This window comes from Neophocaena asiaeorientalis, unplaced genomic scaffold, assembly GCF_003031525.2.
Source record: "Neophocaena asiaeorientalis asiaeorientalis breed wild unplaced genomic scaffold, Neophocaena_asiaeorientalis_V1.1 scaffold327, whole genome shotgun sequence".
In the NCBI taxonomy this organism is placed as follows: Eukaryota; Metazoa; Chordata; class Mammalia; order Artiodactyla; family Phocoenidae; genus Neophocaena; species Neophocaena asiaeorientalis.
The window spans coordinates 6,957,080-6,975,685 of record NW_020174560.1 but is presented as its reverse complement, the minus strand read 5'-3'; the positions used below and the strand labels follow the sequence as shown (position 1 = coordinate 6,975,685).

Below are 18,606 nucleotides of genomic sequence, written 5' to 3'. Positions count from 1 at the left end.
CCAGGTGCTACAAGCTCTTATAAATGTAGAATAGAACCATAAACTGGTAGATGAGAAAGAAAAGTGGTGGAAGAATTTTTACCCATCTGAGAGGAGTACTGGCTTAGTAATAATGGGAATGAAAAAAATGCAAAGTTCCCTCCAGCCCCTATAATGTGTGGATTATGGGAGACCATGAGCCCCCTAACTTGAAAAGAGTAGTCCCAGGAGCAGGATTTTCGAAATAAAACAAGAAGGGAGTGAGGGAAGATTATAGAGGAGAAGAATGTGGAGGAGTTTGTTTATAATGGAAGTAAATATCGAGGAGGCACAGTGGAAAAATATTTTAGGGAAGAGAGCAATGGGAAGATGAATCAGGGAAGAGAATAAAGTGGCATTGGTCTGGAAGTCTGGGAGAGGAAAAGAGTGGGAGATACAGAAGCTAAGTGATGAGCTGCCCATATTTCGGGTAAAATCCAAGAATGATAGGTGAGTTCAGCTGGCCTCTATACAAAACTCTGGTGACCTGTTCAGGTACGTCTGATATTCTGATATAGCTATAATCAGATAAAGTCTCAGTGGATTCTGTATCATGATATGCAGGCGAGGGAGCTGGGGTGAGCATGTTGGAGCAGGTCTAGTTTGGCTCTATCATTCAAAAATTTCCGAGCCATTGTGTACAGTACGTGTTCAATGTATATTCATTATTTGTCCAATGAAAGAGGGACTGGGTGTAACCAAAGAAAATAGGTGAAGTCTCCAAAGGACTGAAAAGCCTAGAAGATCTCAGCTACTTTTCCTTCCTTTCCCATTTCGACAGTCATAAAACTGAGGAATGGGGTGGGGCTGAGAGTTGGCCGCCTCAGAGAACTAGAGTGGCTGAGAGACTGTCCTGCCCAAAGGCAAGGGTATTGACCAGATGAACTTAATCTTGGATAGGAAGGTGTGTTTGTTGAAAGGGCGGTGGAGGAGGAAGAATTCATTGTACTCTGTCCCCCGGAACATGTCTAAAAAAGTCACTCAACGCACCTTGCGGGATCTTAGCTCCCCAACCACGGATCGAACCGGGCCCCGGCAGTGAAAGCACCGAGACCACTAGGGAATTCCTGACCTCAAACAAATTCTTAACTTCAGATTTTTATCTGTTAAATGATGTATTACTATTTACCTTTGCAGAACAATTGTATTAAGCCTATGGTATATTAGGGATCTAGCATGAAATAGGCATTCAACAAATAGTAATCATTATTATAATTTTCAATCCACATAAACTATATTACTTAAGTATCATAACAGTCCAGTTAAAGAAGGATAATTATTTGGCTACCTCAATAGTAGACTATCGAGATTTTGTGTAAAATAATATGCTTAAAGCTAATAACTGGTTAATTGGTACCACGCCCTAGTGGTCACTCCAAGGTCATCTTCTTGGGATCTGAGCGAAAACAGAAAGAGCTTGTTCCTGGACTTCCCTGGTGGCGCAGTGGTTAAGAATCCGCCTGCCAACTCAGGGGACATGTGTTCGAGCCCTGGTCCGGGAAGGCCCCACATGCTGCAGAGCAACTGAGCCCGTGCACCACAACTACTGAGCCTGCGCTCTAGAGCTTTGAGCCACAACTACTGAGCCCAAGTGCCACAACTACTGAAGCCCACGTGCCTAGAGCCCGTGCTCCGCATCAAGAGAAGCCACTGCAACAAAGAGAAGGCTGTGCATGGCAATGAAGAGTAGCCCCGCCGCTCACGGCAGCTAGAGAAAGCCCGCGCTCAGCAGTGAAGACCCAAAGCAGACAAAAATTAATTAATTAATTTAATTATTTTTAAAAAAGAAAGAGCTTGTTCCTGAAGCTGTATCCTAGATTCTGAAATCCTAAGTTCTTTAATACCAAGTGACAGCTACCTCATCTGATCCACTTATTTGACACATAATCTGAAGTGAATTCACATTACAGAGCCCCAAAGAGGCTATATTCTGAGTTGGTTTGAGTATATAGTCCTGGAGTTAGACTGCGTGGGATCAAACTCTACCACTTATTTTTTGTGTGACCTTAAGCAAATTATTTTCTTCAAGTGCCAGTTTCCTCATTTGCAAGATGGGGAGAATAACAGAACCCATCTTATGGAGCTATTGTGAGAATCAACTGAATTCATATGTGTAAAGTGCTTAAAATAATGCCTAGCACACAAAAAAAATGGCTGTTTTTTTGAGTATAACTCAAACTAGGGAAAGCCCACACACAGTGAACCCGTGTCCCCTGCATCGGCAGGCGGACTCTCAACCACTGCGCCACCAGGGAAGCCCCTAAATATTTTTAAATAAATAAATAAAACAAATTGTATTCCTAAATTTCTTCATCAAAGCACATAGCAACAAGATTCGGGCTTGGCAATTCCCAATGCAGGTGTTTCTAGTTACCTGCCACAGGAAAATCTTAATAATTCTTCCACTGTACCGCATAACTTCCTTGTCAACTTGTCTGGATGAATTAATTGAAAAACATTCCTTTAATAAGTAACAAAACAAATTGATGTTTTGTGCAGTGTTATGAGAATAGCTAATTATAGAGCAATAGCCTTCACCTAATATTTATAGTTCCCGAACCCATGAGTCTCTCCCTTGCTCCCAGCTGATTTCACTCCTACTTCGCTGAGACGATATAGGCCAATGGGCAGTAAATTCCTCAGCATCCTACGTCCTCACAAATCTACAAACTTATCTGCGACCCTGTCAATCTCTGCCTTTTCCTTATCTCCTCAGTGGTGAAGCTATCTCTGTTCTAAGGTGATTTTCTCCATTTATTTACTAAATCAATAGTTTTCAGATGTGATCCCAGGACTGGAAGCATCAGCAGTACCTGGAAACTTATAGAAATGTAAATTCTTGTGCCCCATTCCGGAAGTACTGAAGCAGAAACTCTGGGAGTAGTTCCCAGGAACCTGTTTTAACAAGCCCACAAGGTAATTCTGATGCACACTGAAGTTTGAGAACCACTGCTCTAAATTCTTACTATTCAAAGTGGAGCCCATGACTGGCAGCATTGGCATCACCTGGGAGCTTGTTAGAAATGTAGGCTTAATCCCACAGGTGACTCCAATATCCCCAGGATATTAAAGTTTGAGAAATTGCTCTAGATAGCATTCTCTTCTCAGGGACCATCCACATTCCCCATCTCCCTTTCACTTTTTACTCTCTTTTGGATCTTTCCTGTTGGCATTTTAAAATTACCTTTCTCTTCTTTTTTTTTCCGGGCCATGCCATGTGACTTATGGGATTTTAGTTCCCTGACCAGGGATCGAACCTGGGTCCACCACAGTGAAAGCACGTAGTCCTCACCACTGGACTGCCAGGGAAGTTCCCTGTCTCTTCATTATTTAAAAACAAATTATTGGGGAGTTCCCTGGTGGCCTAGTAGTTAGGATTCCCAGCTTTCACTGCCCTGGCCCAGGTTCAATCTCTGGTAGGGGAACTGAGATCCTGGAAGCTGAGTGGCTTGGCAGAAAAAAACTAACAAATTATTCCCTTGACCCTTCAGCTCCTTCTCTTTCCCCTTCCATTCACAGACAAGCTTCTTGAATGACTTGCCTACACTATAATCAGGGTCTCTTGGTCATCACCTCTCACTCACTCAATTCATATCGGCCAAACTTCGGCCTTTACCACCCTACTGGAACTTTGGGGGCAAAAGTAACAAGTAACCCCTTTAGGGGTAAATCTAGTGAATGGTTTTTAGTCATAAACTTACTTGACTTCTCTATAGCATTTGACACTACTGACCATGTTTGCCTTCTTAACATTCTTCTCCTTTGGCTTTTTTTAAAAAAATAAATTTATTTATTTTTGTTTTTGGCTGTGTTTAGTCTTCGTTGCTCCGTGCTGGCTGTCTCTACTTGCAGTGAACGGGGGCTACTCTTCGTTGCGGTGTGGGGTCTTCTCATTGTGGTGGCTTCTCTTGTTGTGGAGCATGGGCCCTAGGTGCACGGCCTTCAGTCGTTGTGGCACACGGGCTCAGTAGTTGTGGCTCGTGAGCTCTAGAGCGCAGGCTCAGTAGTTGTGGCACACGGGCTTCGTTGCTCCTGGCATGTGGGATCTACCCGGAACAGGGCTCGAACCCATGTCCCCTGCATTGGCAGGCAGATTCTTAACCACTGTGCCACCAGGGAAGTCCCCAACATTATTCATCTTATATCTTGTAACATTATTTTTGAGATGTATCCATATTGACAGAGCATAACAGTTAGTGATGCTTCTGGATGAGAATAGTATAAAATCCAACCAAAGGTGACTTAAAGAAGGATTTTTTTCCTCACATAACAAATACTCTAGAGGTAAACAGCTGTTGGTATTTTTTCCATGGCTCAGTAATGTAAGGACCAGAATCTCTATATTTCTCTTGGCATTTCCTTCATGGTTGTATGCTGAGGGAAAATCCAGTGCCAGCTACATTTGTCTTCAGAATCCCCCAACAAACTTCCATTTATATTTCATTGATCTTTATTATCTCAAGACCCAGGTGCAGTAGAGTTTAGGAAAGGGAGTGTTGAACCTTTAAATCCTCAACAGAGGAGACAGCAAATAGAGAAAGGAGTTATGAATGGTTGGTAGGTCAGTCAAATAATGTCTGACAAACTATTCCTAAAAGAACATTCCTTCCAACTGCTATCACAGTCACATGAATACACCACATATTCTTATCTATTCCTTTTTTTTTTTTTTTTTTTGCCATGACACTGGGCATGTTGGATCTTACTTCCCTGACTAGGGGTCAAACCCATGCCCCTTGCAGTGGAAGCACAGACTCTTAACCACTGGACTACCATGGAAGTCCCTCTATTCCATTTTTAAAAAAATATTTTATTTATTTGGTTGCACTGGGTCTTAGTTGCGGCATGCGGGCCCCTTAGTTGCAGCTCTCTGGCTCCTTCATTGTGGCACGCAAACCCTTAGCTGCCGCACGCATGTGGGATCTGCTTCCCTGACCAGGGATGGAACCCAGAGCCCCTGCATTGGGAGTGCAGAGTCTTAACCACTGCACCACCAGGGAAGTCCCTATTCCATTTTTGATGGACGTTTTTGATTTTTGCTATTGCAAAAAATGGTGCAATGAACATCCTTGCATATGTCTTCTTGTAAGTTTGTAAAATCTTTATCACCTTCATTACACACAAAAACTGGCTCTATTGAATTATATATTTTTGCATACCAAGGATTTTGAAACAAGAAAGTTGAATATTTAACTTTTTTTTCCCCTCTAATATCACTTTCCTGAGATGTAAACTCAAAGTGAGTTCATGAGTTTGTGAATGAAGGAAGGGTCTTGAGGCAATAGGAATTTCTGGGAGTAGAAAACCAGTAAACATAAGAACAATTTTCTGCTACACATAAATCAATAAATAAAGTGTCAGTGTATGAAAACTATAATTTGAGTTAGTACATAAGCAAAAACTAGGACATATCAGAAAGAAACACAAAGAAGCAGAAATCTCAGAACAAACTACATGGGATGAAAGCAGCACTGAAATACAGAAGAATGTGGGACGGTTCAGAGCCCAAACAAACAAGACCAACCATACTAGTTACGGGCCGTCCCCACTTCCCTATCGAGGAGGAAAAGAAGATTTCTGTTTTTGTTAATGAAAATTCTTTATGTCGCAGTGAAGAAAAATTCAAGGCAAACTGGTTTCATTAAAAGGGAAACTAAAGAGACCGTTGATAGATCCAGGTGTAGAGATGACATTATTCAAAGTTCAAATAATGTCACCAGACCTAGCTCCCAAATCTTCTTCCTGTGAGTGTTAAACTTCATTTTCAGACTGGTTCCCAACCTGGCAGCAGAATGGCTGCAGCAGTTCCAACTTCACACTAGATCCTAAGGTGAGAGCCTCTTCTAGTGGCTCCATTATTAAGGAGAAGCTTTTCTCTCCCAGAAGCCCCAGCAAATGTCTCCTCATATCTCACTGGCTTCTGATCAGGCTCTGAGTTCATTAATGAACCCACCACTAAGGCCATAGAGATGTTGACTGGCCTAACCCAATCTGGGCTCTCTCTTAGAGCTGGGTTTGGGACCAGTGCTACCTAATGACATAGCTTGAGAGTCGGGGAGGGAGAAGAAAATCACTGCATCATTTTACCAAAGGAGAGGCAGATGGGTGCTGAATGGGAAAAAACAAAATATCTACTATAAGAGTATTAGAACATATTTTATTTCATTTTTAGTTTACTACATGTAAGTAAGCACAGTAAACTATATTATTCTCATTACAAAGCTAGTCTCAGTCATTTTCTATGAATTCTTTGACCTTTTCACTTCACTTTTCATGAAAGCCCTTCCAAGAATAATTACACAATAGAAGCTCTTTCCACCAGTCACCACTTAAATGATTTACCTGATTAATTAGCACTCTCTTTTGCCTCTAAAAAAGATGCATGTCCAGATGCCCACTGCACGCTGAAACTTTGGGGCTCGACTTTGATTCGCTGATACGTCCAGACACTATTGCTCTCTCATGTTGAGTCAATATTGGTTCACAAACCTGTTTGTTCCAGTTGTTCTTGTTTAATTACATATTTAATTAAATGTTACATAACATGATGAAATATGAGTGGAAGAAAAATAAAGTTCTCTCTATGAAAATTAAATGGAATTCTTTAGAAAGATTTAATAAAGGCAAATCAATTAAAAAAAAACTGCTGTGAATCAGGTATGGGTGAGAGAGACTACTGTAAACGGTGGATGGTGAGTTGGGTAAGTCATAAAACCCAGCAGGATTCTGTACTGAGAGCACTCTGATCAGTTTTTTAAGTTTTTGTTCCACTTACAAGAAATCAAAATTGAAAGTCATAGATGATACACTGTTCATGTGGTTTATGGGAGAAGAAGGGATGCTGAACTCCGAACAGTGGACACATTCAAAGTAAAGGTCTTGGCCTTACATCAAAAGATTGGCAAATGAATGTACATGAATGTAAGTTAAAATGTTTAAAGTACGTATGTATATGTGTGGTGAAAGCTGTAAATTAAGCAGAGAGGTCAATGAGCAAGATAATTGGAATTGAATTTGGTAATCAGTAGGTAAGAAGTAGATGGTTCACGAAGGTAAGTAGGATGGAGGGCAGATTATAGGAGATTAAGGTGAAAAATAAAACTACTGAGAAATTTTAATCAAGAAGCTTAATAGAAATAAATCATTAATAACAATGATAAGAGCTAACATTTATTGAGTGCTTATTGTATGCAGGTACTATTCTAGACATTTCCCATGCACTATCGATTTTTTTTTACAACAGTTTAGGCGATAGTAGTAAGTAACTTGCGCCCACTTAAACAGCAAAAAAGTGAAATCAATTTTTCTGGTAAAGCACACGCTGAAGGGAAAAAACTCAGGATTTTTCTGATGAGAGGATATCCCAGGAAAAAAAATAAAAGGATTAAATCAAAAGCAAATTATAAGTAAAGTCCCCTGCATACGAACAAATTCTGTTCTGAGAACATGTTCGTAAGTCCAATTTGTTTGTAATTCCAACAAAGTTAGCCTAGGTACCCAACTAACACAACTAGTTATATAGTACTGTACTATAATAGGTATATAACACTTTTCACACAAATAATACATAAAAAACAAACAAACACAAAAAATAAAGAAAACATTTTAAATCTTATAGTACAGTACCTTGAAAAGTACAGTAGTACGGTACAACAGCTGGCATACAGGGGCTGGCATCAAGTGAACAGGCAAGAAGAGTTACTGGAGGAGGGAGAAGAGGTGGGAGATGGTAGAGCTGAAGGATGGTCAGCAATAGGAGATGGAGGGCAAGCTGCAGTTTCACTCACACCTGACGGTGATGGCACAGGTTCTGGTTCCTTGCTGGATTCAATTCTATCTACCCTCTTGAAAAAACCATCCAGTGATATCTGGGTAGTAGTTCTTTTATTCTCATCATAGGACATGGTACCACTGGATTGCATTCTGAATGGCTGCTGCAACCTTCATGTACCATTCTATGTTCGGGTCCTGTGCTTCAAAAACTAACAGTGCTTCCTCAAATAAAGAAAATCCCTTGCCATTTCCTGCACTGTGAATCTCTTCGGTTCTTCAGTTACTTCTTCTTGTCTCTCTTCGTCCTTTCTCTGGGCCTCCAATTCCATCAGGTCTTCATTAGTAAGCTCCTTGTGTTGCGCAGCAAGGAGTTCAATGAAGTCATCCTCTTGTAAATCTAGCTTGAAATAAAGACACTGTGCTACTGTACTCTATTCAGTACTGTACAGTAAAGTACACAAAAGCACAACCTCTTGTAGAGGATGCATGCACGTGACAATGTATGCCAGACACGTGAACTAACTTACGTGACTGGACATGACAATGCATATTCACATATTTGAAAGTTTGCAACTTGAATGTTCGTATGTAGGGGATTTACTGTATTAAGTGTTCTTGCTATTTGGCTAACATTCATTTAAAAATACAAGCTTCCTTTCTCAAAAATAGGTAATTTAATAGTTTACCTTTATACCACCTCTCACAGGTCAGAATGGCCATCATTAAAAAGTCTACAAATAACAAATGCTGAAGAGGGTGTGGAAAAAAGGGAATCCTCCTACACTTTCGGTGGGAATGTAAATTGGTGCAGCCACTATGGAGGTTGCTAAAAAAACTAAAAATAGAGTTGCCATATTCTCATGCAATCCCACTCCTGAGCACATATCTGGAGAAAACTATAATTCGAAAAGATACATGCACCCCCATGTTCATTGCAGCATTATTTACAGTAGCCAAGACATGGAAGCAACCTAAATGTCCACTGACAGATGAATGGATAAAGAAAATGTGGTACATACATACAATGGTATACTACTCAGCCATAAAAAATAATGAAATAATGCCATTTGTAGCAACATGGATGGACATAGAGATTATCATACTAAGTGAAGTAAGCCAGACAGAGAAAGACAAATACCATATGATATCACTTACATGTAGAATCTAAAACATGCCACGAGGGACTACCCTGGTGCCTCCCTTGCAATGCAGGGGACACGAGTTCAATCCCTGGTCAGGGAACTAAGATCCCACTTGCTGCAGGCAACTAAGCCCACGCACTACAACGAAGATCCTGTGTGTCACAACTAAGACCCAACTCAGCCAAATAAATATTTTAAAAAATGACACAGATGAACTTATCTACAAAACAGAAACAGACTCACAGGCATAGAGAACAGACTTGTGGTTGCCAAAGGGGAGGGGAAGTAGAGGAGGGATGGATTGGGAGTTGGGGATTAGCAGATGCTAACTGTTATATATAGAATGGATAAACATTCTACTGTATAGCCCAGAGAACTATATTCAATATCCCATGATAAACCATAATGGAAAAGAATATGAGAAAGAATGTATATATATGCATAACTGAATCACTTTGCTGTACAGTAGAAATTAATACAACACTGTATTAATTTCAATAAAATAAATTTTCAATAAAATAAATTTAAAAAAATAGTTTACCTTTAAAAATCAGTTCTGAAGTCCCTTCTAAGTTCACTCAAGTCCCACAGACTGGATGGAAGAAGAAAATGTGAAAAAAAAAATGCTATGCCTTACAGTTCTGCTCAGCACAGAGGAGGCAGAGAGTATTCTAAAATAGTTTGCTCCTGGGACTTCCCTGGTGGCGCAGTGGTTAAGAATCTGCCTGCCAATGCAGGGGACAGGGTTTGATCCCTGGTCTGGGAAGATCCCACCCGCCTCAGGGCAACTAAGCCCGTGCACCACAACTACTGAGCCTGCGCTCTAGAGCCTGCGAGCCACAGCTACTGAGCTCACGAGCCTAGAGCCCGTGCTCCGCAACAAGAGAAGCCACCGCAATGAGAAGCCCGCGCACTGCAACCAAGAGTAGCCCCCACTCGACACAACCAGGGAAAACCCGCAGAAGACCCAATGCAGCCAAAAATAAATATATAAAAATAAAATAAAATAAAATAATTTGCTCCTACCCTAGCTTAGAAACCAAAATCATGATATTATCTCCCAAAAATAAATGCAATGCTTAAATTTTACTAGTTTCTGTCTTAAAGGTGGTCTTCTCTGATTTTGTCTCTAATTCTGAAGGGTACACAATTTGGAGCTTGAAACCTCCCCAGAAGCATAGTAAGCAGTACTGCTGAGTAAAACTGATAGTACACAGTACTTCAAGGGAAAAAAAATCCTGCTTTTTCCAAATTATTTAAAGAAATAACTTTTGTTAAACTTTTCAAAAAATGAGAAAAATGGTACTTTTCATCAAGGAAAAGCAATAATAAATTCAGGAGTAGGTTAGATCTCTTTAGAAAAAAACGGCCAAATGTGTAAGTAGAGCTATCTAAAGAGAAAAGGTGGGCTTCCCTGGTGGCGCAGTGGTTAAGAGTCTGCCTGCCTATGCAGCGGACACAGGTTCGTGCTCCGGTCCGGGAAGATCCCACATGCCACAGAGCAGCTGGGCCCGTGAGCCGTGGCCGCTGAGCCTGTGTGCCCGGAGCCTGTGTTCCGCACGGGGAGAGGCCACAACAGTGAGAGGCCCGTGTACCGCAGAAATAAATACATAAATAAATAAATAAAAATAAAGAGAAAAGGTATGAATGCTCTGTCCACACTAATGACTGCAAAACTACTTATCTGCGGAAACCACGACAGATTGAATTTCCATGGCTAATTAAGAACACATACAGGTTTGACACCTCTGGGACTCTGGCAGCAGTGATTCTAATTTTGTGTCTCCTACCAATTTTTGTGTCTCCTACCAATTTGCCTTTGCACACGTTGAATGTGACAGTGGTAGCCAGATTAGACTGACTATTTTGTTAAATATTGAGTTGCAAAAACAACAGTATCAGAGTAAAGGCAAGATTATAGAATTTAACCTCTTGAGACACTATCTCATAATTCCAAATACACAGGGTGGCTCTAATAGATAAGAAATGGACAATTACTTAGTAGATATTACTGATATTTACTAGCCATAGGAAGAAAAAATAGCAAATTAATTAGTGTTTTTTATTTCTTCTAAGGTTAATTCGTTTTTTTAATTTTAATTTTTACTTATTTTTGGCTGCGTTGAGTCTTCGTTGCTGTGTGCGGGCTTTTTCTAGTTGTGGTGAGCAGGGGTTACTCTTCGTTGCAGTGCTCGGGTTTCTCATTATGGTGGCTTCTCTTGCTGCGGAGCACGGGCTCTAGGCGCGTGGGCTTCAGTAGTTGCTCAGTTGTGGCTCATGGGCTTAGTTGCTCCGTGGCATGTGGGATCTTCCCGGACCAGGGATGGAACCCATGTCCCCTGAATTGGCAGGTGATTCTTAACCACTGTGCTACCAGGGAAGTCCCCATAAGATTAATTTTTACAGTATATGTTTGAAGATTTTGAACTCAATAATTAAAAGCAAGATATATGACTCCAAAATCAACAAATTAGTGAAAAAGAATAGTTAACACTGAAATAGATCCAAGGGTATATTAAAACTTAATACTTAATAATGGGAGTGTCACTAACCAATAGATTAAAAAAATGGGTCATTTCACAAAAGACATTGGGAAACATACCTGCTTGAAAGATTCAAATCCACTTCATGTCAAAATAATTTCAAATAAACGTGAATGGTATTTTAACACTTTAACCACAAAAACACTAGAAGAAAACATGAAATTTTAGTCCCATTTAACTGATCTCAGAAATGAAAAGGACATTTTAAACATAAAACCATTGGAAATATACGGAAGAAAAGTTCAAGTATTTTAGTATATTCTACCCAGTATTTTCTTCTAGCATTTAAAAAATATGTATTCATTTACTATCATGAAAAATGCTGCTGGGAAAATCCTTATATGTGTACCTTTTGCAAAGATCCCCATATAATGAATTACTAGCAATGGAACTTCTAGGTCAGAGGATATACATAGTTTAAATTTCAGTTGATATGGACTGAAACTAGAAATAAGCTAATGGCTTATGAAAGTGCGTGTCTGCACACCTTTCCCAGCCCTACATATTATCAAATTTAAAAGGCTTTTGCCAGTCTGACAGGTAAAAAATCTCATTGTTTCTTCTTGCACTTTCACATATTTTTCTTAATTTATCTCTTTAATCTACCTGCCATTTTATTTTACAGCTTGTCCGAGTTAAGGACTTCACCTTTTTTCCCCTTCAGGGATGGCAAGTTGTCCCAACAAAGGGATGGCCATGAGTCCTAATGTCAGGTAATAAATAATCAGCCCTGGGAACTCTCTGGCCATCCAATGGTTAGGACTCAGAGCTTTCACTGCCAGGGCCCGGGTTCCATCCCGGGGAACTAAGATCCCGCGAGCTGCATGGCACTGGTGCGGCCAAACAAAGCAAAACAAAACAAACCCCAAAACCAAACCAAAACAAACGAACAAAAAATCAGACCTTTCCTCAACTGTTTGAAATGCTACATCCATCATATTCTCTTTTCACATGTATATATTGACCCTTTTCTGCACTCTCTCTGTTCTATTCTATTATCTACTGGTCCATTTGCCATTTCTCTGCTACTCCCAGCTTTATAAAGTATTCTGATATCGGTGGGACAACTAGTCTTCTTAATATTCTTTGTTTTCAATAACATCTTGGTTATTCTCATCCATTTTCTCTTCTGGATACGTTTTATTTTTTAAAATAAATTTATTAATTTTATTTATTTATTTTTGGCTGCGTTGGGTCTTTGTTGCTGCATGCAGGCTTTCTCTAGTTGTGGCGAGCGAGGGCCACTCTTCACTGCGGTGTGCGTGCTTCTCATTGCAGTGGCTTCTTTTGTTGCGAAGCACAGGCCCTAGAAGCCCATGCACGGCAACGAAGAGTAGCTCCCACTCGCCACAACTAGAGAAAGCCTGCGCGCAGCAACAAAGACCCAACGCAGCCAAAAATAATAAATTAATAAATTAATTAGTTTTTAAAAATGTCTCAAACATTTAGGGACCAAATAAATCATGTAGGCCTTCATAAGGAGTTTGTATATTATTTTAAATGTGATGGGAAGTCATGGAGTCCATTGAATAGGGGAATGACTTGATCTGATTCATGGTTTTGAAAGATCATGATAGTAGTTAGTGGAAAAAAGACTGCAGAGGTCCAAGAGTGAAAGAAAGGAGACTTGTGAGGAGACTAACATAATGGTCCAATTGAGATGTAATAGTGGCTTAGAATGGAATGGTAGCGGTGGAGGTAGTGAAAAGTGGTGGGTTCAGTACTGATTTCGAAGATTTAGTCGAAAGGATTTGATGATGAAGTAGAAGGATTGAAAATTGATGGGGGACCTAGGGGGAGAGAGAATGGAGGAAAGAGAGGAATAAAAAAACTCTGATGCTTTTTGGCTTGAACAGCCTGGTGGATAATGATGCTTATTGATATTGATAAGAAAGGGAGGAGGCGATATGGAGAAGAAATTAAGAATTCGTTATGACCATGTTAACATTAGACACCTGTGTGGAACAGTCAAGGGTGCAGTTGCATACAGAGTCTGGGATGCAGGGTAAAGTTCAGACTGCAGATATAAATTTGGTAGTCATCAGACTTCCCTGGTGGCGCAGTGTTTAAGAATCCGCCTGCCAAGGTAGGAGACACGGGTTCGAGCCCTGGTCCGGGAAGATCCCACATGCCGTGGAGCAACTAAGCCCGCGTGCCACAACTACTGAAGCCCGCATGCCTAGAGCCCGTGTCCACAACAAGAGAAGCCACTGCAATGAGAAGCCCCCGCATGGTAACTAAGAGTAGCCCCCGCTCACCGCAACTAGAGAGAAAACCTGTGTGCAGTAACAAAGACCCAATGCAGCCAATAAATAAATAAACAAATAAATTAAATTACTTAAAAATATCAGTAATAAAAGAAAATTTTAAACTATGCATTTCAGGGCTTCCCTGGTGGCGCAGTGGTTGAGAGTCCGCCTGCTGATGCAGGGATCTTTGCGGACCAGGGCTCGAACCCATGTCCACTGCAGTGGCATGAGGCTTCTTAACCACTGCTCCACCAGAGAAGTCCCTGAGACAACTCCTTAAAAATTTTTTTGGGGACAGGGAGCAGAGAAATTGGGTAGAATCAGGAGTCAAGGTAGTTTTTTTGTTGTTTGTTAAGATAGAAACCAGAACATATTTGTACAAAGATGGAAATGACCCCGTAGAAAAAGAGAAATTGATGAGGTAGGAGCAAGAAAGGATAACTGGTGGAGCAAAGTTCTTGAGAAGGAGTGAGGAGACAGGATCTAGAATACAAATGGAAGGGTTGCCTTTAATGGTAGCAAGGCCTTGGCATCATGAAGAGGAGGATGAGGAACTGAGAAGCCAGGATATTGGATGGAAAATGTAGATAACATTTTGAAGAATAAATAGTGGAAGAAAGGATTTCAGTGAGCCATGAACAAATGAAGGGGGAGTTAACAGGGATCAGTAGGTGACAGCATGTTGGTGTGGTGGCAGCTGGCATTAACGTTAAAAGAACTTGGGTTTTGTGTGTTTTTAAAAAATATTTATTTGTTTATTTGGCTGCGCTGGGTCTTAGCTGCAGCATGTGGGATCTAGTTCCGGAATCGAACCCAGGCCCCCTGCATTGGGAGCGTGGAGTCTTAACCACTGGACCACCACAGAAGTCCCAAGCTTGGGTTTTTGAAGGAGGAAGGAAGGGAAATGATTTGGGGGCAACAAGAGCAGTTGGTTTGAAGATAAGAATACCTGTGAGAGGAAAAATAATCTCCTGTACTTGAAAAGTTGTAAGGGAGGTAGTTTTGCTGGGCGACAAACCAGTTTTCAGTTGGAAGAGGAAGTGGATGGAACATTTAGAGAAGAGGTTAAGAATAGAGGAAATGGCTGATAAAGATGTTGAAATCTGAAGGGTGGAGTGAAATGGTTAGGATGATTGGTAAAGAGCAGAGTACTGAATCAGATTAATAGAAGTAGAGAGTACCATGGAGATGCTAATCAGGGTAATGGTGGATGACCTGGAGGCTACCGGTTGTGACTGAGTGAAAAGGATTATAGAGCATGATGGAATTAACTTTTTGTAATCTCTAGGAGTGGAAGGGAAGGTGAGTAAGCTGTTTAAGATGAGTAATATAGAGAGCTACACAAACTGTTGTCTCTTGCAGGTCTTGTGTTATGGAGGGTACTGAACTAGAATTGCTAATATTTCACTTAGGTTTTTTGCATTTAGTTATAAAATATGGTCTACAGATATCCTTCCAGCATTACAATTATTAGGGTTTAATAACAGGGTTATGATTATCTTTCAAAACAAGCTGGGATTTTTTTCTAAGTGTTTTTACACTCTGGAACCATCTGGTGTAGTAGTGCATTTTGACGTAGGATATATCTTTGATTACATTTTCAATTTAATTGATCTAGTCAGACTTGCTACATTTTCAGGTGATTTAATTTATTTTTAAAAATTTATTTATTTACTTTAGGCTGCGTTTGGGTCTTTGTTGCTGTGCGTGGGCTTTCTCTAGTTGCGGCGAGCAGGGCCCACTCGTTTTGGTGCGCGGGCTTCTCATTGCGGTGGCTTCTCTTGTTGCGGAGCACGGGCTCTAGGCTCGGGGGCTACAGTTGTTGTGGTGCGCAGGCTCAGTAGCTGTGGCTTGCGGGCCCTAGAGCGCAGGCTCAGTAATTGTGGCACACAGGCTTAGTTGCTCCGCGGGATGTGGGATCTTCCCGAAGCAGGGCTTGAACCCGTGTCCTGCATTGGCAGGCGGATTCTTAACCATTGCGCCACTAGGGAAGCCCTACCTACTGTATTTTTATTTTTATTTATTTTTGGCTGCGTTGGGTCTTTGTTGCTGTGTGCGGGCTTTCTTTAGTTGCGGCGAGTGGGGGCTACTCTTCGTTGCGGTGTGCGGGCTACTCATTGCGGTGGCGTCTCTTGTTGCGGAGGGCGGGCTCTAGGCGCACGGGCTTCAGTAGTTTTGGCACGCGGGCTCCGGAGTTGTGGCTTGCGGGCTCTAGAGCACAGGCTCAGTAGCTGTGGTGCACAGGCTTATTTGCTCCGCGGCATGTGGGATCTTCCCGGATCAGGGCTCGAACCCGTGTCCCCTGCATTGGCAGGCAGATTCTTAACCACTGCACCACCAGGGAAGTTCCAGGTGATTTTATTTATATGTTTATTGGCATAAGGATTTTTTTCTATTTGTATTTCTTGTCACATGTGAAAAAATGAACATTTTCCCCATACCCAGTTCAGAACTAGTATCATTCCATTTGAAATAACTCCAAGGCTGTAGAGGAAAGGGCACCCAGGAGAGCTGATGGTGATGTGGCCCAAAACTGGAAGAGTGAACTTTGATTCACGACAAGAACGTGTGCTGTTGAGAACATACCAATCTGCCCACTCTGAGGCTTATTTTAATGCCGTTGAAGTCCGTGCAAAGGTTTTAGCGCTTAGACTGTAACCTACTGGAGGAAGACAGGAGAAGATAACCGAACTGTTGGAGCACTGGAGCGCTGGGTAGTTTTTGTAAGCTATTTTCTGATCCCGCCTAAGGAGGAAAATGCTGCACCCAGGGCTCGTCGGAAAAAGTACTACTTTTAACAAAAGCTGAAAAGATGTTTAAAAAAACAGTTAAGCCTTTTAAGTCTCCGACATACCCAGGTATATGAAACGAGACTGTGCAGCCGATAGTGGAAATTTCCCAAGTTTTCTTAACACAAACTGGATTTGCTCTCTCAACTCCCGGTCGGATCCATCCCACCGAAATCCAGTTCAGCTGTGGCATGCCTTTTCCAGCCTCTTCGCAAACCACCTTCCGAAGTGAGGTTTCCCGCCATTTAACTTCAAGAAATGAAGGTCTTTCCTCCCAGATTCTCTACACTCGTGGGAGGCCCAAGCCCACACAAGGCGAGCAGCGGAATGCCCAGGGCAGCAGACTGCATCATGATCCCCGGGATTGAGCAAAAAGGTGACATCAAATTGGTAGATAAGCGTTTAGCACCCGCCGAAAAGTGGGAGGGCGAAAACACCCACTGCAAAGCGAAAGCCAGCCAGGTCGCGCGCGGGCCCCGCGCCCACGGTGGGAGGAGGGAGGGCGGCCGTTGCGGGGAGGAGCGAGGGTTGAGGGCGGAGGGCGGGTTCGCTCCAACTCGACTCCGGATTGGTCGGGCCCAGAGAGCCGAGTGACGTCAGCCGGGAAGAACGTCTGATTTGTGTGGTGGGCGCGGGCAGCCGGCGGAGGCGCATTGCGCAGACGCAGCTGGTCTGCTCCTTTCCCCCTGGCGCTTCTGCCCAGCTCTGGCGGACAAGTCTCGACATCGTGCACCCCCCCCACCTCCGGGACCGCTCCCTCCCCCTTCTCGGCGTAGTCGAAGATAAACAATAGTTAGCCGGCGAGCGCCGAGTGTATATCCCGCCGCCGCATTCGGCGGGCTGCGTGGGACCGGCGGGATCTTGGCCAGCCTGCCATGGCGGGGCTGTACTCTCTGGGAGTGAGCGTCTTCTCAGACCAGGGCGGGAGGAAGTACATGGAGGACGTTACTCAGATCGTGGTGGAGCCCGAGCCCACGGCTGAAGAAGAGCCCTCGTCGCGGCGGTCTCTCTCTCAGCCGTTGCCTCCGCAGCGGTCACCGCTGGCTCTTCCTGGCGGCGAAATCTCGGGGAAAGGCCCGGCGGTGGCAGCCCGAGAGGCTCGCGACGCGCCGCCGGACGCCGGGGCCTCGCCGGCTCCCGGCTGCTGCTGCCGCCGCCGTTCCTCGGTGGCCTTTTTCGCCGTGTGCGACGGGCACGGCGGGCGGGAGGCGGCACAGTTTGCCCGGGAGCACTTGTGGGGTTTCATCAAGAAGCAGAAGGGCTTCACCTCTTCCGAGCCGGCGAAGGTGTGCGCTGCCATCCGCAAAGGCTTCCTCGCTTGTCATCTCGCCATGTGGAAGAAACTGGGTAAGTTCCTCGGCTTGTTTGGCGCCCGCCTCTTTTTCAGGCAGTTTGGGGCCTTTTATAGCGCCAGTCCCGTGGTCCCCCAGCACGGAGAGCGCTCTCAGTGTCAATCGATGGGAGGGAAGACTTCTCTGGGTCTCAGCGCTCTTTCCACGGTGGAGGTGCGGGCAAACAAAGTGGCGTTGGGAAGGATAGGATTGTTGTCTCCCTTCAAACGCTCCTCGCTTTACTTCCCTCCCGCCCCAAGGATCAATGGGGAGTAGTCCTCTCCCTTCGAGACTTCACTTTGGCGGCCGCCAGCGGAAACGTGTTTGAAACCTGGAGCCAGATTTTGGCCAAAAGATGAACTGAAGACACGTTGCTATCTGGGACAGGCGAAGGAAGCGGGAGGTGGCAAAAATTAGACGAGATCGGGTGCGTTCAGGGTTGTATGGATGTAGACAAGACGGCAAAAATTAGAGTGTTTCCTTCCGATCTGTCATAATTTCGCTCTTGAAGGACTTGTCCCTGTCGGTTGCCTCCTACTGGTGGTGTCAGTCCTCCAGAATTGATCCTGGGTGGCTGGTAGTTGGAGTAAACTTTTGGATAATTCAGAAAGGCTAAAAAGTTATCATCTAGCGACTTAAAGTCTTGGAAGGAATTCGCTGTGGTGGTCATGAAATGTTTCTAAGATCTTTATGCTTGTACGGCTTATGAAAAACAAAAGCGCAGAATGCGTTCCTACCGCTTAAACTGGCCGGGTTAAGGC

The 18,606-nt window shown here is 43.0% G+C and overlaps 1 protein-coding gene across 1 annotated transcript in view; it reads left to right on the top strand.

The window, feature by feature from the left end:
• The first annotated feature begins 17,168 nt into the window (after window positions 1-17,168).
• PPM1D (protein phosphatase, Mg2+/Mn2+ dependent 1D) overlaps window positions 17,169-18,606 on the top strand; it is a 51,275-nt gene continuing 49,837 nt past the window's right edge. The window contains exon 1 of the mRNA XM_024757614.1: window positions 17,169-17,861. Coding sequence (XP_024613382.1) covers window positions 17,390-17,861 — 472 coding nt within the window. The 5' untranslated portion in view covers window positions 17,169-17,389. The remainder of the gene's footprint in view (window positions 17,862-18,606) is intronic.